Source organism: Castor canadensis, chromosome 13 (assembly GCF_047511655.1).
Source record: "Castor canadensis chromosome 13, mCasCan1.hap1v2, whole genome shotgun sequence".
In the NCBI taxonomy this organism is placed as follows: domain Eukaryota; kingdom Metazoa; phylum Chordata; class Mammalia; order Rodentia; family Castoridae; genus Castor; species Castor canadensis.
In genome coordinates, this window is record NC_133398.1 from 90,460,706 (window position 1) to 90,483,967 (window position 23,262).

The 23,262-nt window shown below is 36.8% G+C and overlaps 1 protein-coding gene across 10 annotated transcripts in view; it reads left to right on the forward strand.

The window, feature by feature from the left end:
* The window catches only part of Agtpbp1 (ATP/GTP binding carboxypeptidase 1), a 224,142-nt gene extending 214,082 nt beyond the window's left edge, over positions 1-10,060 (forward strand). For 7 of the 10 annotated variants that reach the window (XM_074052257.1, XM_074052256.1, XM_020161709.2 and 4 more), the window contains 2 exons: positions 7,504-7,605; positions 9,332-10,060. In XM_074052257.1, the coding sequence (XP_073908358.1) occupies positions 7,504-7,605; positions 9,332-9,509 (280 nt within the window). In that variant the 3' untranslated portion in view covers positions 9,510-10,060. Of the gene's footprint in view, positions 1-7,503; positions 7,624-9,331 lie in introns of all 10 variants that reach the window. The other 3 variants (XM_074052262.1, XM_020161708.2, XM_074052259.1) reach the window with 2 other exon arrangements.
* The last annotated feature ends 13,202 nt before the right edge of the window (positions 10,061-23,262 follow it).

Below are 23,262 nucleotides of genomic sequence, written 5' to 3' on the forward strand. Positions count from 1 at the left end.
ATTTTTCGATCTGTTTAATGAATGTCATTGGGATTTTGATGGGAATTGCATTAAACATGTAGATTACTTTTGGGAGTATAGACATTTTTACTATATTGATTCTACCAATCCATGAGCATGGGAGATCTCTCCACTTTCTATAGTCTTCCTCAGTCTCTTTCTTCAGAAGTTTATAGTTTTCCTTGTAGAGGTCTTTCACGTCCTTTTTTAAGTTTACACCTAGGTATTTGATTTTTTTGAGGCTATTGTAAATGGAATTGTTTTCATATATTCTTTTTCAGTTTGCTCATTGTTAGTGTATAGAAATGCTAATGATTTTTCTATGTTGATTTTATATCCTGCTACCTTGTTGTAGCTATTGATGCTGTCTAAGAGCTTCTGAGTAGAGTTTTTTGGGTCTTTAAGGTATAGGATCATGTCATCTGCAAATAGGGATATTTTGACAGTTTCTTTACCTAATTGTATTCCTTTTATTCCTTCTTCTTGCCTAATTGCTCTGGCTAGGAATTCCAGTACTATGTTGAATAGGAGTGGAGATAGTGGGCATCCTTGTCTAGTTCCTGATTTTAGTTCCTGATTTTTTTCTCTGTTACGTATAATGCTGGCTGTAGGTTTGTCATATAGCTTTTATAATGTTGAGGTACTTTCCTTCTATTCCTAGTTTTCTTAGAGCTTTTATCATGAAATGGTGTTGGATCTTATTGAAGGCTTTTTCTGCATCTACTGAGATGATCAAGTGGTTTTTGTCTTTGCTTCTGTTAATGTGGTTTATTACGTTTATTGATTTTCGTATGTTGAACCACCCCTGCATTCCTGGGATGAAGCCTACCTGGTCGTGGTGAATAATCTTTTTGATGTGTTCTTGAATTCAGTTTGCCATTATTTTGTTGAGGATTTTTGCATCAATGTTCATTAAGGAGATTGGCCTATAGTTCTCCTTTTTGGAGTTATCTTTGCCTGGTTTGGGGATAAGTGTAATACTGGCTTCATAAAATGTGTTAGGCAGTTTTCCTTCCCTTTCTTTTTCATGGAACAGTTTAAGGAGGGTTGGTATCAGTTCTTCCTTAAAGGTCTGATAGAATTCAGCAGAGAATCCATCAGATCCTGCACTTTTTTTGGGGGGGAGACTCTTGATTACTGCTTCAATTTCATTTTGTGTTATAGATCTATTCAGGTGATTAATTTCCTCTTGGTTCAGTTTTGGATGATCGTATATATCTAGAAATCTGTCCATTTCTTTAAGATTTTCAAATTTATTTGAATATAGTTTCTCGAAGTAGTCTCTGATGGTTTCCTGGATTTCCATGGTGTTTGTTGCTATCTTCTCTTTTGCATTCCTGATTCTACTAATTTGGGTTTTTTCTCTCCTCATTTTAGTCAGGTTTGCCAGGGGTCTGTCAATCTTGTTTATTTTTTCAAAGAACCAACTTTTTGTTTCATTAATTTTTTGTATGGCTTTTTTGGTTTCTATTTTGTTGATTTCAGCTCTTATTTTTATTATTTCTCTCCTTCTATTTGTTTTGAGATTTGCTTGTTCTTGTTTTTCTAGGAGTTTGAGATGTATCATTAGGTCATTGATTTGGGATCTTTCAGTCTTTTTAATATATGCACTCATGGCTATACACTTTCCTCTCAGGACTGCCTTTGCTGTGTCCCATAGGTTCCGGTAGGTTGTATTTTTCATTTTCACTGACTTCAAGGAACTTTTTAATTTCCTCTTTTATTTCATCAATGACCCATTGTTCATTAAGTAATGAGTTATTCAGTTTCCAGCTGTTTGCATGTTTTTTGTCTTTACTTTTGTTGTTGAGTTCTAGTTTTATTGCATTGTGATCAGATAGTATGCATGGTATAATTTCTATTTTCTTATATTTCTTGAGGCTTGCTTTGTGCCCTAGGATATGATCTGTTTTGGAGAAGGTTCCATGGGCTGCTGAGAAGAATGTATATTTTGTAGAAGTTGGATGAAATGTTCTGTAGACAAGTAGGTCCATTTGATCTATTGTATATTTTAGATCTTGAATTTCTTTATTGATTTTTTGTTTGGATGACCTATGTATTGATGATAATGGGGTGTTAAAGTATCCCACAACCACTGTGTTGGAGTTAATATACGCTTTTAGGTCTTTCAGAGTATGTTTGATGAAATTGGATGTGTTGACATTAGGTGCATATAGGTTGATAGTTGTTATTTCCTTTAATTTGTATGGAATGTCCTTCTTTATCTCATTTGATCAATGTAGGTTTGAAGTCTACTTTGTCAGAGATAAGTATTGCTACTCCTGCCTGTTTTCGGGGGCCATTGCCTTGGTAAATCTTCTTCCAGCCTTTCATCCTAAGCTTCTGCTTATTTTGGTGAGATGGGTCTCCTGTAAGCAACAAATTGTTGGATCTTCCTTTTTAATCCATTTCGTCAAACGTTGCCTTTTGATGTGTGAATTAAGTCTGTTAACATTAAGTGTTAGGTATGTGGTGATTCCTATCATTTAGTTTTCTTAGTTGTTTGAAGGTTTGATTGTGTGTACCTAAGTTGAGGTTACTCTCTACTGTCTTTCTTTTTCTTTTCCTGTAGTTTGGTGCTGCCTGCTCTTTCATGGCTATGTTGGGTTTCACTTGCTGTGTGCAGAATCCCTTAAAGAATCTTTTGTAGTGATGGCTTTGTGGTCACATATTGTTTTAGTTTCTGCTTATCATGGAAGACTTTTATTGCTCCATCTATTTTGAATGATAGTTTTGCTGGGTAGAGTATCCTGGGGTTGAAGTTATTTTCATTCAGTGCCCGGAAGATCTCACCCCACGCTCTTCTTGCTTTAATGTTTCTGTTGGGAAGTCTGCTGTGATTTTGATGGGTTTACCTTTGTGTGTTATTTGTTTTTTCTCTCTTACAACCTTAAGTATTCTTTCTCAGGTCTCTGTATTTGTTGTTTTAATGATAATATGGTGTGGGGTAGATATATTTTGGTCTGATCTTTTTGGTCTTTTGGAGGCCTCTTGCATCTGTATGGGAATAGCTTTCTCTAGATTTGAGAAATTTTCTGTTACTATTTTGTTGAATATATTACTCATTCACTTTGCTTGCACTTCTCCTTCTTCTGTGCCCATGATTCTCAGGTTTGGTCTTTTGATGGTGTCGGTGAGTTTTTGCATTTTCTTTTCACAAGCCTTGAGTTGTTTAATTAATAGTTCTTCAGTTTTTCCTTTAATTACCATTTCATCTTTGAGTTCTGATATTCTGTCTTCTGTTTGTTCTATTTTGCTGGATTGGTCTTCCATTTTGTTTTGCAATTCTGTTTTGTTCTTTTTTCTGTGGTTTTCCATATCCTGGGTCGTTTCCTCTTTAATGTTGTCTGTTTTTGTCCTGAGTTCATTTATCTCTTTAGTAATCTTGTTCATTGTTTCACTTTGGTGTTTATACAGTGCTTCTATGGTTTCCTTTATTTCTTCTTTTGTTGTTTCAAATTCTCTATTTTTGTTTTCTTGGAATTTCTTGAGTGTCTCCTGTACATTTTGGTTGACAATATTCCGTATCATCTCTATAAAATTGTCATTGAGTACCTGTCGTATTTCTTCTTTTAGATTATTCTTTTGGGCTTCATTGGGTTCTTAGGCATAGTTTATCTTATTTTGTTGGAGTTTGGGTCTGAGTATCTGTTTTCTTCATTTCCCTCTGGTTCCTATACTAATTTTTTGCTGTGGGGAAACTGGTTTCCCTGTTTTTTCTGTCTTCCCGTCATTGCCTTTGGTGTTGTTATTGTCCCTGTACTGTGTGCAATTAAGTATATTCTGGCTTGTAATAATAGCACTAGTGATATTTAGAATGGAGGGGTGAGAGGAGATGGAAAGCAAAGAAGTTAAAGGAAAAGGGAAAAACAAATAAGTAGAAGAAAACAAAACAAGGAAACAAACAAAAAACATTTCAAAGATATAAACAGGGAGAGAAAGTGTACTAATCAACCATAAGCTGAAAAGGCTTTCTTTACTCAGAGTTCTGTGTGCAATGCCACTGCTACAAGCTTTCCCCTTTCCAAGCATACTGGGGGAGGTGACACTGCACCCGCTTTCTCAGGCCGTCATGTTTATTTACAGTTCATGTGGGAAGTGGGTCTTCCCCCCTCTCCTGTGGAGTTTTCCTCCCACTGCCGCTTTTACAAGCTTTCCCGCTCCTGATTGCTGGGTGTGTGCCGCTGCTCCTGCCTTCTCCTGCCCAGCTTGTTTATTTACAGTTCTGTGAGGGATTCCCCTCCCCCCACTTGGGCACTCAGGCGCCCCACCCTCTTTGCGATGTGTCTTTATTGTTCTTATTGCTTATTACTCAGTTTCTGTTTTTTTCCCTGGGTGGGGGTTGGTCTGTCCAGGGGGCTATGCTGATCTGGCCCAGGGTTGTCTGTGGGAGTACTGCGTACCACTTAGCTCACCTTGTGGTTCACATCTTTCCAAGCCGTCTGGGCCCGCACAACTGGTGGTGGCCTGGGGGCCCTCCTGGTTTCTCCTTTTAATGTGAAGTGGAGATGCTATGAGTGGGCTGGAGGTGTGGAGGGGTCAAAGTTTTGCCTCTTCTCAGTGGTTTTGCCTGTAAGGTGTGTCTCCAGCGTTTCTCCAAGATTTCACTTTAGGAGGCACGCTTTCTGCTTCCTCCCTCTAGCTGCCATCTTGGAATCATCTCTTCTGTTCTCTTTAGAAATCACTTGGAATTATATTTTTTCTGTCTTAATAACATAATATTTAAATATATTATATATTTATATATAAAATGTCTATAACATATTTATTTAAATATTTATAACTAAATATTAAATATTTATATATTAAAAATATAAAATTAAAATATTTTTTTCTGTCTTAATAACATAAGACAGAGAATTTCAATGCAATTATCCTGTGAGAAGGCTTTTTCAGTGAAGGTTTTGGTAACTTTTCTTGAAGCAGGTTGTCAGATTTGGTTTTGGACTAAAATGCTATTGTCCTTTAGAATGAAATATTTCTTAATTATTTCTGGCTCAGTCACCTTTACCTTAAAAATTAATATCCATAATAGAAAGGACTTAAAACAAGTACATATAAGCAGCTGAAGCAAAAGCAAGACAAAAGGAATAAACTTACAGGAACAAAATGAGAACAAGTAAATAATAGCAGAAAAAACAAAGTAATAGTGAAATGAAATAATTAAATGCTGATTAGACTTTCTTTTTCTTACAGTTGTAAAAGTTTTTAAATTCCTATCTGATGATATAAAGCAATTATTTTATAACCCTGGGGCAAGTTACCTTAAAATCTTTCTTTCAAGTAAGGATATTATGAGAATCATAGGAGGGAATGTATGTGAAGGCAATCCTAAATTGTAGAGTACTCAAAACATATGTTGAAATTATTAACTGACAAAAGATGAATTGCAGTGATTGGTTTATGCCTTAAAATGTGTTCACTAAAGTAAAAGTAGTGTGATGGCGTAGTGTAAAAATTGGTGATCTTGTCAACTCTTTGCTTTTCATAAAGAATTCAACATGCATTTATTGAGGTGTTTGCAAAGTGTCTGGTCTTCCTGAGAATTACAGGTAGTTAGATGGATAAGTCAGTGCTGACCCTAATGTACTTATAGTTTAGTATTGAGAAAACACACACAAATGGTTGGTTTCAACTGCATAGATAAGTGATAAGATGGAATGTTTGTGTAGGTACAAAGGGAATATAGAGAAAAGGAATTTATCCCACAGTGATCATTAAAGAAGAACATCTGAAGATAAGCCTGAGCTGCATTTTAAAGAAATCTTAGTAGTTAGTAAGAGAAGTATGCTCTGTGCAGAGGAAACAGTATTGATCAAGGCTAGTCATACGAAGTGGGGCAAGGAGTGGTCAGTTATTGAGTGCTGACTTGATTATGGAGAACTGTGATTTGCACGATTTCCTGAGAATCTAGAAGAACAGGCTTAGTGGGAAGAAAAATGAGTTTTCAGCATGCCATATTTGTAGTACATGTGAGAGAGCACATGCATGTCCATGCATGTACAGGAGAAGTTCAGTGGAGAATTCAGGGCTTGAAATTTGGATTTGGAAATGTCAGAATACAAATTAAAATAAATAGTCTCACTCATAGAGGGCATGCATATAAGAAGAGCTATAAGCCAAAAACATCTTAAACTATTTTTGAGGAACACACAGAGAATGAGGAACACATGTTCACAACTGAGAAGCAACAAAGAAGAATGAAGCAAATCAGAATAGAGGGGTCTCAAAATTTTCAATGTAGTTAAGTACAGCAGATAGAGCTAGTAAAAATTATGAAGGCTAGCATTATAAAGGCTGGTTTCTGTGGAGTGTTAGGAATTCAAATATTTTGCTTTTCTCTTTCTCTTGTCTTCTCTATCTCTCCTAATTTCTTAAACTTGACTCCTCTCTGTCTGTCTCTCCTACCTGTTTCTCTCTCTCCCTCTCTTTCTTCTACCCCCTCTCTCTCTCACACACAAGCACCCCTATACACACTTCTGCCCACCACAAATTTCCTTGTCTCCTTTACACAAGCAATGCTGTTGCTGTCCCTAAGCTAGCACTTATGGGCACATCCCAGTTGTGGGAGGTAATTCCTGCATCTGAGGCTAGGAGCACAATTTTCTTGGAACTTGGAGAGACAGGATTCAAGTATCAGGGCCACTGTTTGTTACAGGTATAGAATAAGAGGAGTAGACCAGTTTCATACTCATTTCATAGTCTTATCAAAATAGTTGATGCCATGAATACAATTTGTGTCAAAGTCAGTATGATGATTGAGCCATGATCAAGAGCTGACAAGGTCACGTTATTTTCTGGATCCAAAGCCCTGAACATAACTTGCTGTGGTACTTTAATTTCCTGGAGCTTTCCTTCCCAGTCATGCTTCTTTGTCTTGAAAGTTCACATCAGCATCTGATACCCACAAAAGTCCTAAGTTTTCTTGCTGTCTCAGAAAGTATTTGGCTTCATCCTGGGCATCTTTGTTGCTCCTAAATTGTACTTCTCTCATTCTATTTCCTTACTGACCTATAGCCTAAAAATCACTAACTTTGAAATCATTCCCTTTAATTTATATTGAGTGACTTCCTATTACTCAGTTTCCCTTATAAAGCTAGGTCTTTGCCTGACCAGCAGAGTGTCTAAGCTCCCTACAACAAATTTGATTTATGCCAGTCTATTTTCTTATGGGAGGCAAGTAGAGCTACAGTTCTGTTGTACTTATATTTCTTGAACAGTGCTTCCTTACTTTGCACACATGCCACATGGATTTTGTGTTCCTCCTATCTTCAGGGAGATATTGGCCTCTGAGCCTTGTCACTCTGGAGCCAGCCCCCAGAGTCCTGGTGGCTTTCCAAGGCCCTGCATCAGTGCCATTGTATAGCTTTTTAGCAAAACTTATTTTCTCCACGTTTCCACTATCATTTCTTCTTCTTATATGTCTCCAGAAAGAAAACAAGCAAGTATATGTCAAGAGATTTGTCTTTTCTAACTTCTCTCTTTCCTTCTCCTTTGTTTCAGTTTTCCATCTATTCTAAGAATCAGCTGGTACTCCTCCGACAACTTGAAACACAAGATCAGGGAGGAGGAATGGATTATTGTATCTCAAAAGAACAAAAGATGGTACTAGTCATTTAAAAGGCAAATAATTGTTCTTACAGTCTTTTACCCATAAAGACCTAACAGATTCATAATAAATATTTGTTTCATCATTATAAAACATGAATTATTCTTATGTGTGTTAGGCATGTTGTGAAATCTCTTCCAAGACATTGGGCTTCAATTATCAGGATTACTGTATCATATATATTCAAACTTTGACCTTTAAAGAAGAAGTTTGTTATATAACAGTCAAGGTGAATAATTTTCACCTCAAGGGAATTTTTCCAATTCACTTTCCTCTTTTTTTTTTTAAGGAACAAGATTAAAGTCCATTAGAAGGAAAGAAAGTATTCATGACACATGGGTTCACCTTCCTCCTAACAGAAAATACAGAATCATATAGTCTATTGGCTTTCACTTCCCACTTTAACTTCCAAATGTCCACATTGAATTTAATTCTCCATTGCAGGAATTCTTTCATTCCAGGTGCCTAATGACACCTGCCTCTTTGCTTACCTGAACAGTTTGTTACTTTTCATCATCTGATTGTATAGCTTTTAAGTGTTTTATCTTTCAGAAATCATTTTTGGAAGCAGGTGGAGTATAGACAAACATACATCTATATGCAATTAAGGTAGATTTGATCACTCACTACTTTAGGGAATTTAAATTTTTTCACATTGTTTCTTTGGTTGTGTGCATATGTATAAAATCTCACAAATAGAAGAAATCAGAACATCAGTGATTTTTTTCAAAAGGAAAGATTATATACAAAATTAGTGGAAAAGCCGTCTTAATCCCTAACAACTCACCTAATGAAATATGTAGAGGCAGTTAGTGATTTCACACACTGTAATCCAAAAGAAAGTAATTTGGGTATAGAGTATTCATTTGTCTTTCACTTTTATTCTAGACCTCTGGAAATTGTTGGGATGGATAAATGGACTGTTCATGGCAGCTAATCACTTTATAGGCTTAAAATAAATGGTTTCAGTTCATTACTCAAGGGACCAATTGAATACCCACAATTTCTTAAAAGGCTTATTGAAATTATCTGCTGCCTGATTTACACTGATTAAAATAGAACTTTTAAAAATAAAACTTAGTAGCCTGCAAAGTGATAAAATCCTTGAAAGAAGTAAACTAATGGGAGAGTTCATTTTTTTAAAGCTATCTGATGGTAGGATATATAAAGAAAAACTACCATCTCACACCCCCTCCCCGATTTTGGTGGTACTGGAGTTTGAACCCAGGACCTCATGCTAGGCAAGTGCTCTATCACTTGAGCCACACCTCTAGCCTATTTAGCTTTAGTTACTTTTCAGATAGGATTTTGCATTTTTGCCTGGGACAGGCCTCAGACCGCATCCTCCTACCTATGCCTCCTGCATAGCTGAGATCATAGGCATGTGCCAACACACACAGCTTGTTTGTTGACATGGGGTTTTGCTAGGTTTTTTGCCAGGTTGGCCTCTAACTATGATCCTCCTGATCTCTGCCTCCCATGCAGCTGAGATTACAGGCATTTGCTACCACATCTGACCAACATTTCACCCCTTATATCAATACAAGGCACTTCTGGCTGGTATAAGTATCTCAATGGGTTCATTTGGATAAGATTTTTTTAAATTAATGCAAAAAGCTTACAATTATTGGGACTAAAATTACTCCAGTATGGTGAAATAATCTTATATTAGAACCTTAAAATCTCATGAAGTCTTGCATGTTCTGTATGTTTTGGCTACAGCCCTACCACTTACGTTTTGGATGAAGATGAACCTCGATTCCTTGAAGAAGTTGATTACAGTGCAGAAAGTAATGATGAATTAGACATTGAATTGGCTGAAAATGCAGGAGATTATGAACCTTCTGTTCAAGAAGAAGTACTTTCTGACTCTGAATTATCAAGAACATACCTACCTTGAAACCTCTGCCACCTCTTGTTAACGGCAAACAAAAAAATGAAATATCTTGGTTTTAATTACACTAGAAATTTGAGAGAAGTGAGTTTATAGAGAACTGACTCAAAAAAGACAAAAAATTACTTGGGCCTGTTTGGTTTCAAGACAATAAATATATTATTAATTCATGATAAAATTGGCACTTGTTTTATTTTAAATATTCAGTGCATTTTATATAGCATTGAATTATCAAATAATGGATTTACTTAAAAAAAAAGAAACCCTGAGTGTCATTGCATGACTTTTTATCTCCTATGGTACTTGCAGCAAATGGATAAGTTTGAAGATGTCACAATATCAATTCTAAAATTGTGAGTTACTGAAAACTAATATATATGTACATGGATTTCTGTAGATGTGTTTGTGTTGAGGTGGGTAGATATTGAAGATAAGATTGTTCTTCAGAATCATGTTAAACTATTGAATTATGACTAAAATGATCCAGAACTTGCCTTGAAACCATTACATTCTACATTTACCAAATTAAACAAATAAAAGCTATATCAAATATTGCATTTATTTTGTCATCCTTTTTAACCATCCCCAATTATTTGGTGTATATTACTTTGTAAGAATTCTATAAGGATCTAATATCTGAACATATTGATAAAAAGTTTCTTTAAAAAAAGCCTAATTTACTAGTCTTAAATTTTTGATAGTATATGTATACCTATACCTATCATGAAAGATGAATTTGAACAGATCTTTTCTCTGAAATTATGTCTCATAGATGCACCTAAAATTTCAGTACAGTTAAGAAACTTAAAATGCAGTGCAGATATGGTTTGTTAAATGTGCATTTGTATATCAAGCTTATTTAGTATCTTGTGGGCTCTGCTGAAGTATCTTGTGTGACTTGCTGAAGTGAATTTATTGAGGCCATGCTGATACTAGTATCACAATCCTGTATGTGTCCTGTATGTGTCCTGTATGTGTGACTTGCTGAAGTGAATTTATTGAGGCCATGCTGATACTAGTATCACAATCCTGTATGACTGCAATGAATTTAAACCATTTCTTGTAGTGATATCTTCCAGAGTTTTAACCATCCTGTTGCAGGAATGACTGTCTTCAAATAAAATAAAACAAATTCAGTGACTTTTGACTTTAGACTTCAAGAACTAAATTTCTTTTGTAACAAAACCAAATCCCCAAAGATACTGCATTAATAGGTTCTTGCCAGTATTCAGGTACTTAGGTTTTGGTATTTGTCTTCCTCACTTATTCATACATTAGAATATTTTAAAATCTATTAAAATGGAAGTGAAATTATAACCATGTATTTCAGATTTATGCATTTTTCCAAATCAGTGGTTTTTCTTTGTATTATTTAGGACATTTCATCCACAATGTAGATTTTCTTTGGTGCCTTGGAGTCATATTTAGAAATATAGTATGGGGTAATTGGAAAAGAGGTCCTTTTCTCTAAATAGTCTATGTTTTATTAATCTTAGAAAATAAAAATTAAATAGACTATGAAGTTGAGCCAGCCCTATCAAAATGTAGTAGCCTAATCTACGGATGATCAGGATAATTTAGCAAGGTAAAGTATTATTTATTTACTCATTAATTTATAATTATATATAATTTTATTTTTATATATAAGCAATTACATATTTTGTTACAATTATACTTTTTTTAGGGAATAGATTCTGGAACCTTTATGTCCATCTATAAATTTTTCTTGACCTTTACAGAATTAGAAATGAAAAACCAAGATAGTCATACAGAAAAAGCAACTACAGATACTATAATGTGCAGAATGAACCCCTCGCCATGAAGTTATTTTATATTAAGGGAGAACATCTTTTACCAAATATGTTACAACCTGAACATGCCTTTTGTTAAATATTGATAAGGTTGAAGAGGTTGTCTTTATAGTTAGGAAATTTTTTTCATAAGCCACAAATAGCTTTGGAAAAATAAAAAAAATATTTTTAAACCCTAGCATTCCTAATTAGAGGTGTAATTAAGTTTCATCAGCTGTAAGTAGCTGAACTGGCCCTAATTTTTATCTGTATGGCCTCATTTCTTTTCAGGATTTCCAAAGAATGGTTGAGATGCCATCAGTGCCATAGTCCTGAAAATCAGTATTTTTCACTGTGCAGTGATAAAATATGATCAGCTGAGTCTAACGACAGAGTCTAGACTTTTTAAATCTGCCTTGTGTTTGGAACTTTGAATTTCTTAAATGTCATTTTGGTCTAATCCAGTAATTCTCAAGCAGTGGTGTGCACGAGCATCAAAATGGAGTGCTTCTCAAAACACAGACTGCTGACTGTGCAGACCTGGGCTGAAGTCTGACAACCTGTGCTTCTCACAGATTCCCAGGTGATAGATGATGCTGCAGAACCACACTTTGAGAATCACTGCTGTAGTCTGCTATTTGAGCACCATAGTTTCTGGAAAATCATAGGGCAAATGGACTGGAAATTAGCTCTAAGGAGAGTTTAGATTAAAGAATAGAATAAAGAGAATAGATTTACAGAGGTCAAATAAGGCCACAGGGTCACTCAGGAATTAGCCCCATGTTTTTACCACAAAAGGAGATTCTATCCTTGGCCTTTCCTCAGACAGTAAGGACTGTTACAAGCTCAAGGATCTATCTTGGATTAATGAAATGTATTTAGGAAAGGTAAAAATCTATGGTTCACAGTGGCTTTGTATTGTGGCCAAAGTCTTGTAAATATAGGAAGTATAATCAGTCTCTGCCTCTTTTGCTAGTTTTTGTGTGGTATTTAAAAGTAGTGTTCTAAAATCAAATTACAGATTAGTAACCTGGAGTTCTGCTTCAGATGGTATGCTAACAGCAATGAGTCTGCTATTTCTAAACTTCAAATGTCCAACTTTATGTTAGTGAAATGGATAATACAATATGTACTAATGGAATTGGTTTTGTGCATGATCCAGAAATAAATGACAGTAATGAAATAATAAATGTATCCTTATAAATCCCTTCGTTTCTCTATATGTGCTTTAATCATTACAAAATATGAATTGAAAATGGATAGATTTTTCTCTTACTTTGATGATTTAGTAGCTGTATGTAAACCTTAGTTCTTCCCATTAGGAAAAACATATTGAAGCAATATTTCAATTGGAACACTATTCTACTTAATATAATTAATATTAAGTAATTACTTCTCTGATTAAAATAATCCCAATGCCTGTGACAAAGGAAATCTAGAAGAGAGTTTCATCTTCTTTGTGACAATGAGCATTTTGAAATGTCACATATCAGTTTTCCATTATTAAGGATATTTACAACACATTTTTCCTTACCTATACTGGGCAGATGGAAGGCGACTTCTAGTGTTCTGTGGTCATTCTGTTCTGCTCCACCTTTAAAGTCTTGTTTGCACTGCAAACTTCTTGAAACCCTCTATCAAATCTTACCTTTTCTTTAGATCTCTGTGGGTTATTGGTGGAATTGGAGTATACTTTTTTCAATGTGAGGTTGCTAACTGCAATGCCTAAGTACAAGCGAATGGCCCTTTTATGGTGGCATTTCCTGCACTATACAGGCTAGTCAGAGTGCTATTTTGCAGTCTGGGATGTGGTTGACATTGTTTCTTGAGAACTGCAGTGATCTTTGTGTATGCATGTACACTCGTGTGTATACCTAGTCATAAACCACTATGATGTAGAATGGCTTTGTGGTACCCTCCTGTTTCTAAACCCAGATAACTTTAAAGGGATAGCTTCCAATATTTAAAAAGGGTTTGCTTTTATGATACCAAATGTGGGATAATTCCTCTCAAAGACATCACATATGGCAAATATGAAGAAATTGTAAAAGGTAAAGATGCTTGTTATTTTTTTCAAAAGCTTGTTATTAAAAATTGAAATAGGAAAGACTAGGGTTGAGCCATTAAGAGTAGTCTGTACCTCAGAAAATAGATTGGCATTTCTGAAGATTTTTTCTGAAAGTATAATAACGTAGGGAATTTTACACTATTTAATGCTAACTATTTACTAAAGTCAAATTATGTACTCTATAGTGTCATGACTTTATACCTTCTAATTTTTGCCTGGTATCATCTGTTTGCTTCTTTTCCTCATAATCATTTTTAGAAATGGCTGACATTTCATCTGTTTTCTTTTTCTTTAAGAAAGTGGGACAAATAAACAGTGATTGAATTGCATAATTCCATATAGAAAAATTTTGAAATCTGAAAATACTCCTTTTAAAGGATTGTCACTTATATTTAATGTAGAGAGGAATATCCAGGGCATACTTGTCAACCTTTACTTCTCCCTCCTAAAGAGCTATGCAAAATAAAAATAAAAATTGTCTCCTGAATATCCACTCTCCCCTTTGCTTAACCAGTGCTCTAAGGTTACCAATTTTTGCCACACCTTCAGAGGGGAGCACCTTACCTGAACTGTACCATCTGGCACATACCATGTGCTCACCACAGGGATTGGGCTGGAATGGGGATGTGGTGGTCTAAGCCAGTCTAAGCAGAGTGAGTGTCTGTACTCTGTCCTTTCGTATCCCTTTTTTGATATGAAAGGACAGAGCGACTGGCAGTTACCATACAACAATGAAAGGAAAACGTTCTTGAGACAAGCCAATGTTGAAAGGACAGAGCCAAGATGTTGAGAGAATCTGAGTGTTTTATTATCTTATCTCCCCATAACAAGCAGTACTTGAAACCTCAGATTGCATCAGCTCTGAGGTCTTCATTGTTTAAGCTTCAAATAAAATTTTGTTACTAGTAAGGTTTATCTGCTATGCAGATATGTCTGAAACCCTATATAAAGGCCAGAAACCTTCAGGGTACATTACAAAAGAGGTGACTCCACCCAAAGCACATGTCCTAAGAGAGTCAAAGGAAGGATGAAGTCTTTTACCCAGAGGAGGACTCTGGGTGGGTGAAAACAGCAGACACATTCATTTATATATATATATATATATATATATATATATATATATATATATATATTTTTTTTTATCTACTAGAAAATTTTGCTGGGCCTGGAATGAGCCACATTTTTAAAATTACTTGTCTAAATGCGGAATATTTCTGCCACTGATGCTTGTCATTGGTTTGTTCAGAGATAAAATCTCCAGAGTTCTCTCTAGTAGTAATGATGGCCATAAATGTTAAATATTAATATTGAAATTGAGAACCTCTTTAAGTGCTCAAGACCCAAGGAGAATCAGAAATCCCTTTGCCTTGTTACATCAATTAGACCAATTATGCAAAACTGAGAATGGGAGTTACAGATCTCTAGTCTAAGCAAACATAATAAAGTCCTAGCATTGTTCACTTAGCTGTTTCAAAACTATTTCCATCCACCCACTGGTGAGAACTGCAAATCCCTGCTTTGTCATCCATAAGGTTCAAAAATATAGAGCATTTCAATAGCCCTAGGGCAGGCTTCCCTAAGATACCTCGGTTCAGCATCACAAAATCACTATTAAATAGCCACCATTAGCCTTTCCATCTTAACTGTGAGGAGGTTGAGAGTCCTTGGTATACAGCTGAGCAGAGCTTGGACAATTGGCAAAGACCCTGGTGCTTCTTGCTCACTCAGGTAGCCTGTGGTATATGCCTCCCTTTGCAAGCAAGCCAGTCCAGTTAGCCTCATGTTTTCCAGTGTCGTACTGCAAAAATACTCAACTGTTTTATCATCACATGCCACTGGATTCCTAAGGGGGATGAGGAGAAATAAAATCAACAAAATACCTGGTATGTGTTAAGCACTCTCCTGGGTGCTTTGTGAAAGTAATCTCAATGGAAACATTTTCTTTCTTAGCCCAAGGAATGATTCTCATATTTTCCAAACTACTATTTTATGGAAGGCAATACATCCAATGGTGTTTCTGATCATTTTATCTTCTTTTTTTTAAAGTAAAGAGGCCCTTGAGTCTTCTTTTATTTTATGTTTAACAAAATGGGAAATAGTTTAGTATAAGCTATTTTCTATCTAATCTGATTTATCATAAGGCTTGGTTTTCTTTCTGAGATGGTGAGGGGAAATAATTTTGTCTGATGTACTCCCCTAAAGTGGTATTTTGTCCAACAGACTTATCTAAAGTAAATTTAATTTACTTCATTTTCCTCAAAGAATTTATGTTTTTATTAGAAAGGTAGTTTACTCTGTTGCTTCATTATCACTTTAAGTGGCAGAACCACTAAGTAAGTTTTAGAAATGAATTCACAAGAACTATTTCCAGATGCAATATTAGAGGTTATAAATAACCATATTTTTATAATACAAAAGAAGAGAAGATGACCTAAATATTCTACTTTGTATTAGTTTATTGTAGAGTTGTTGGCAAAACTTTTATAGAGAATGCTTTATTTATTAGTGGATTAAGCTTTGCTAGGCTCATGATCAAAGTATTGTAATTCTCTTACTGTGAGTGCAGCAGTAAGGAACTGGAAAGAGGATAACTACCTCTGACCATTCTGACCAGGTGCCATTCATGTCTGCCTTGTAGAAGACATCCATTGTAGACAATTCTTAGGATGTGCACATCAAATTCAAATGCAGAGGCATCTTAAGCAATGAGCTGTGAGACCATTATCTGTTTCATTTGATATAGGAAACTTCACCGTATCCTTACAAAGAAGCCTATCAAACTTACAAAGCCTTTAGATAAGGCTATTACAAAGAGTGCCATTTAGTCCAATATTGAGAGTGAATAAAAGAATGACTTTTTGCTTTGATTATACCAAAGGCTCCCATTTGCAGAGTATGTACTATGTTATGGGCATAGATCTGTGTGCCACATTTGTGTGTGTGTGTATATGCACACACATATATACATACATACATATATGCTTATATATGTATAAGTGTCTTCAATGCTCACAACATGATAGGTATTATTACCACTATTTCACAAATACAGAAATTAAAGGCCACATAGCTAATAAATGTTAGAAAATCAGTTGATTCTAAAAAAACAGCTGCTGAAAACTATCATGGGATTTTACAAAGTTGTTATTTTAGATTTCACAGTATCTGACTAAGGAGCACATTTCTTAGCCTATATGGTTCCAGGATGGACTTACAGACAAGGGCCTACCATTTTACTGCCCCGCTGGAATAGATGCTATTAAAAAATGAAATAATACACTTTAACTCCACACTCAACCTTGAAGCTTGGAAACATTAGTAAGATGGCCTCTGTTTCATCACATTTACCTTCTCAGTGGTATCTCTGCTCAGGGTTCTGTCTCTCCATCGCCTGCCTCCTTGAGGGTAAGAATGATTTTCAACCACTACATGATTTAGCTTCCCAGTTATACTCACCACAGACTTTTTCGTTGTTGTTAAAACAAAAAGAAGTAGAAGTAGAATTGTCCTTTTGTCTAGATTGGAATAAAGAGAATATGGCTATTACAAAAAGATCATGGACTAAAAATTTTTAAATAGCAAATATATGGTTCTAAGGTAAATATCCCCTATGCTGTTTGTCTTAAAATCCAAAGATTCTATATAATGAGAAACCACTTATCACTGAAGTTGGAATATGAGTGTTCCCTCTTGGGAGAAATACCCCCAAGTTAATCTGCCTGGTACACTATGGAGAGGTAGTTCAAGGGGTGTACATAGAGATGAGCTATGGCTACAATGAGTAATAAATTATACTTGCAGGTTCCATCTGTCGGTGGGACCTAGAGAGAGGTAGTCTCACACATATGGGAGGGCTCCAACGGCTCAGAGAAGAGAATCAAATGGCCTGAACCTATTGCTGAATCAGCAGACAGTGACAGGACCCTGTGTTGGATCAGGAGCCAGCCCATGCCTAAAGAACTGAAGTTTTAGATTGAATAATAATGTCAACTTGTACAAAAATGGAACTTCTTTTCACAGATTTAGCAAAAGCGAAAAGTTGTTTCAGAAAGAGTTCCATTTTACAGGTCCACATAGGAAGACAAACCAAAACTTTATTTTTAGTTCTTTAGTATTTAACTATTTAACTTTTAAATAATCCCCATCCCTTGTCAAAGGCATTCCTATCTGCTTGAGACTTTATAAGGATACCTGTAACACACAAAGGTGTGAGTTCTCCATTGGTCTTTCAAGTGATTATTCTTGTATTTGATCTCCCCACTTACCACCACCACTGTGTGTCCTTCAGAAGTCCACAGTAGGCTTGTTTGGTTGTTCCAGTTTGGTAATCCTGGAATTGGTGGATGTTTTTCAAATTACCTGACTCTGTTTAAAGGGATAGAGTATGCTCTCTCTTAGGTATTGTAACTTGGGCATGAAGAATCAACCTGAAGTCACGTTTTTTCTGTTAAAGGTATAAGAATCAGCTTAGGTTGGGTCTTTTCTGTCAAGGGATTTAATCAGTAACCACCACTATTACAAATGTTAGCCTCACTAACTCATTTACCATCCACTCACTTCATGGACTCTGCTTAATTGATAAAAGTTTCTATTAAAAACAAAGGGTTGTTTTCCTCAGCCAGGCAAATTCCTATTTCTACTAGATGCCCTGGTTCTGGAGCTGATAACCTAAAATAATTCTTGCTTCCCTGAACTTTTAAACTTCTTTGTCTCCAAAACCTCTTTCCCCAACCTATCTATCCCCTTTCCAATTAGCCAACCATGTAGACTGTGAAACTAAAACCTGCCCAATCCAGGCAGCCTTGTGTGAGGTAAAATCCAGGTAGTCTTCCTGCCTGCTGTGTGCTTGCTAACCAGACTCTGTTGTGCACCCTTCTGCAGAAGTAAATTTTGCCTTGCCTATTGACTTCACGTGTTGTCTCTCTTGTGCCACCCCAATATCCTGAGTTCATTTCTAACATATGTAAAATGTCCCCAGAAGGCTGTGTCAAAGGCTGAGAGGTCCACAGCTTGTGGCACTGTTGAGAGGTGATCTGATCATGAGGTTCTTAATCTGATAATGGGTGCGTTCCTAGCTGAATGAGCCATGAGAAGGTGGAGCCTGGTTGGAAGAAGTAGCACACCATTGGGGTCAGGCATGGTGTTACATGCATTTAATCTCAGCTACTAGGGAGATAGAGATTAGGAGGTTTGAGCCTATCTGGAAAAAATATAAAAACTAAACAAGTGCTAGGAGCATGGCTGACGTGGTAGAGTGCCTGCCTAGCACGTGTGAGGCCTCACTGTGCCCTTTGTAATGTGATGTCCTGCCTTGCCACAGGCCCACACTGATGGTACCAAGTGACTATGGACTGAAACCTCTGAATCTGAGCCAAAAGACTTCATCCTTTTAAGTTATGTAAGGTATTTTGTCACAGTGATTAAAAGCAACTGACAAAACTGGTACTAGGACTTGGGGTAATTGCTTTGATTATAGCTGACCATGCAATACAGAATCCTTTGGAATAGGTTTGTGGGAGGAATTTTCAAAAGTTTGAAGGAGTAAGCTAGAAGATACATAGAATATAAGCAGAAATTAGTGGAAGATTCTGATGGAAGCTCAGAAGACCAGAAAACTGATAGGAATGTGCACATTAAAGACTATTCAGTTGGGCATGGAGGCAACACACCTGTAATCTTAACACTTGGGAAGATTGTGAGTTTGAGGCCCACCTGGGCTATACAACAAGTTCCAGGTGAGTCTGGGCTACATAGCAAGACCCTTTCACAAAAAAAACAAAGGCGACACACAACAGTAACAACTACAACAAAAAGGACTGTGCTCGTGAGGTTAAAAATAGTAACAAGAACTCTATTGGGAATTGAACTACAAGCCACTTATGTTACATTCTGGCAAAGAACTTGTCTACATTTTGTCCTTGCCCTGCAATTGTGTGAGGCTGAGTTCTAAAGTGACAGACTAATCTGTGGTGGAAATTTCAAGGAAGTACATGTCACATGGATATTGCTGTCTGCTTTCAACCAGATTTATAGTGAAAATTGGGAACAAAACAGAGTGGAAAGATTTGAAAAACTTGCAGTTTGGCTAGAAAAACAGATATTTAAAGTTGGGACTGAGGAAGATGTGGTTGTTGAAGAGATTAGAGCCATTAAAAAGAAAACAAGAATTTTCATCCAGGCAATAGAAAAGATGCCTTGAGGGCACCTCAGAAATTGGCCAGACCCTACCCATCACAGGCTTAGGGGTTTAAAGATGTAAACTCATTGGAAAAAGACTTTGTTTTGAGAAGAGAGCTCAAGAGTGCTCTGCTCCCACAAGGCCACCTAGGAGAGTGTTTGCCTACTTTCAGTGCAGGCACTCAGAGGGTGCTGCATCCATGGGTCAAGGAGATGCAGCTACCACTTGAGCTGACAGCAGGCCTTGGCATTGTTCACATGATGCTGGTTTTATAAGAATGCAGAATGAAAGAGTTATGGGTTCTTTGAGGTTTCTACCCAGATTTCAAGGGAAGGCCTGAGAGGCCAGATAATGTGTGACAGGATTAGAATCCCTGAAGCTAGCCCCTGGGATGGCAATGTGTGAAGCTGAAGCTGCAATGAACCCAGAAAGTTAGAGATGCCAAGAATGTGGAACATTCACCATGGAAAGCCAAAGGAGCTGTTATCATACCACCTTGTGACCTGCATTCCAGATAAGGAGCTGCAGGATTTAATGTGTGCCCTGCTCAGTTTTGTCTTGCTTTTGCCCAATCCATCCTTTCTGTTCTCCTATTTCTCCCACTTTGTAGTGGTAATGTGCCTATCCAACCATTGTCTCTTGTAAGTATATAAATTGCTGTTTTGTTTTTATAGGAGCTTGCAGTTAAGAATTTGTCTGGAGTCTCAGAGGAGATATGGAACTTGGACTTTTTTTTATTTTATCATTTTTACATTTACTTACATGTGTATACGTTATTTGGGCCACCTTCTCCATCCCCCCCTTCCCCTGCTTCTGGGTAGAACCTGTTCTGCCCACTTGTTCTCCGATTTTGTTGAGGAGAAAGCAAAAGAGATAATAAAAAACCATAGCATTTTTGCTAGTTTGGGTTAAAGATAGCTATACAGAGAGATTCCTAGCATTACCATGCATATGTGTATTACAACCCATATTGGATCATCTCTACCAGACCAGACCCCTTCACTACTTCCTAGTCCCCTTCCCATAGTGGCCTCTGTCAGTTTAAAATTACTATATTCACTTCTATACAGTGAGTATATTAACAACATTCAAGTTTTAGATTTCCTTCCCTTTCCTTTTTCCTCCCGTGTGTGCTCTCCCCTTAGTGTGTGATGTATATCCAATAATATTACTGCATTTGCTCTGGGTCTATACTTCGCATATGAGGGAGAACATGTGATTTTTGGCCTTCTGAGCCTGACTACTTTCCATACATGCTCTTTCCCGTACTAACCTCAAGGTTTCACGTCTGATATTAAGGTCCTTAATCCACTTTGAGTTGATACTAGTACAAGGTTACTAGTTTCACTTTTCTACGGGCAGATAACCACTTTTCCCAGCAACATTTGTTGAAGAGGCTGTCTTTTCTCCATCATATGTTTTTGGCACCTGTGTCAAAAATAAGATGTGTTGTCTTCTTTAATTCATATCTCTCTCTTTTTTAATAGTGTTCTTTGTTTCACTTTGGTGTTTGTTGAAGTCCTCTCTGAGTTCATTTATTTGTTTCTGTGTCTTCTCATGTTCTTTATTTTTGGTGTCTTGATATTTTTTGAGTGCATCTTGTACTTTCTGGTCAACCATGTCTACTATCTTCTCCATGAGTTTCTCAGTGATTTCTTCTGATTTCCTTTTTGAGGGATTTTTTTTGTGAGTGTCACTGGGCTCATTAGTGACATTTATCTTTTTTTTTTTTGGTGTCAGGAACCAGGTCTCCATTTTCTTCATTTCCCACCAAATCCTCTATTGAATTAATTTTTTGAGGAGTGTTGATCCCATTCCTCTTTCTTCTCCCCATTGCTCTAATTTTTGCTATGCAACTATGTTCTTGATAGGCTAGTTGGTGGATTTTTTTCTTTATTCATATATTTACATGCACATACATTGTTTCAGTCATTTCTCTCCCCTGCCCCCCTTGCTTCCAGGCAGAACCTGTTCTGCCCTTTCCTCCAATTTTGTTGAAGAGAAGACATAAGCAATAATAAGAAAAACAAATTGTTTTTGCTAGTTGAGATAAGGATAGCTATACAGAGAGGTTCCTAGCATTGCTTCCATGTAGAAGTGTGTTACAACCCGAATTGATTCATCTCTACCTGACCTCTTCACTACTTCCCGGTCACCTTCCCATATTGACCTCTGTCACTTTAAGGTTACTATATTAGCTCCTCTGCAGTAGGGACATCAAACACTTTCAAGTTTTTGGTTTCCTACCTATCCCCATTCCTCCTGTATGTGCTCTCCCCTTGTTATGAGACCCAAGCCCAACCACATTGCTATATTTGCCCTAGATCTAAAGTCCACGTATGAGGGAGAACATACAATTTTTGGTTTTCTGAGTCTGGCTAATCTTGCTCAGGATGATGTTCTCGAGTTCCAACCATTTACCTGCAAATGATAAGATTTCATTATTCTTCAAGGCTGAGTAAAATTCCATTGTGTACAAGTACCACATTTTCTTAATCCATTCATCAGTTGTGGGGCATCTTGGTTGTTTCCATAACTTGGCTATTGTGAATAGTGTTGCAATAAACATGGGTGTGCAAGTGCCTCTGGAGGAACCTGTGTTGTATTCTTTTGGGTATATCACTAGGAGTGGGATTGCTGGATCATATGCCAGATGTATGTTTAGTTTTTTAAGAAGCCTCCATATTGTTTTCCAGAGTGGTTGCACCAGCTTGCATTCCCACCAGCAGTGTACAAGTTCCTTTTTCTCCACATCCTCACCAACACCTGTTGTTGGTGGTGTTTTTGATAATGGTTATTCTAACAGGGGTAAGGTAGAATCTTAGTGTGGTTTTGATTTGCATTTCCTTTATGGCCAGAGATGGTGAGCACTTTTTCATGTGTTTTTATGGCCATTTGGATTTCTTCTTTTGAAAAAGTTCTGTTTAGTTCAGTTGCCCACTTTATTGGTTCATTGAATTTGGGAGAGTTTTAGTTTTTTAAGTTCCCTGTATATCCTATTTATCAGTCCTTTGTCTGATGTATAGCTGGCAAATGTTTTCTCCCACTCTGTGGGTGGTCTCTGCAGTTTAGAGACCCTTTCTTTTGTTGTGCAGAAGCTTTTTAATTTCATGTAGATCCATTTGTCCATCCTTTCTCTTAGTTGCTGATCTGCTGGGATTCTATTGAGGAAGTCCTTGTCTATACCTATTGCTTCCAGAGTATTCCCTGCTCTTTCCTGTACTAACTTCAGAGTTTTAGGTCTGATATTAAGGTCCTTGATCCATTTTGAGTTGATACTAGTACAGAGTGATAAACATGGATCTAGTTTCAGTTTTTTTGCAGGCAGATAACCACTTTTCCCAGCAACATTTAGTTGCCTGTTTTCTTTCCCTTGATTTAATTTTTCTGTTATGACTGACTTGGTTGTTAGCTGGGTTGATGTGCTCTTTCTGTCCCTGGCGTGGAGGTGTAATTTAGTAATAACAAATTTACAGGTTCGATGCCAGACCAGTTGTTTACATAGTATACAGAAAACCCCTTGATTGTAATATCTGTAAACACTGGGAGTTGGGGCAGGTAATGGTTATTAGACTAGAGATAGAAACTTACTTGGGTAATTGGTAAAGGTAGCACAAAAAGGGGGAGGCTGGAAAAGGGGTGGGTGGGTGTGGGAAGAGGTATGGGACTGCTGGGTTTTATGGCCCTGGGGTGTATTTCTGTCATTGTAGTGGAGAGTGCTTG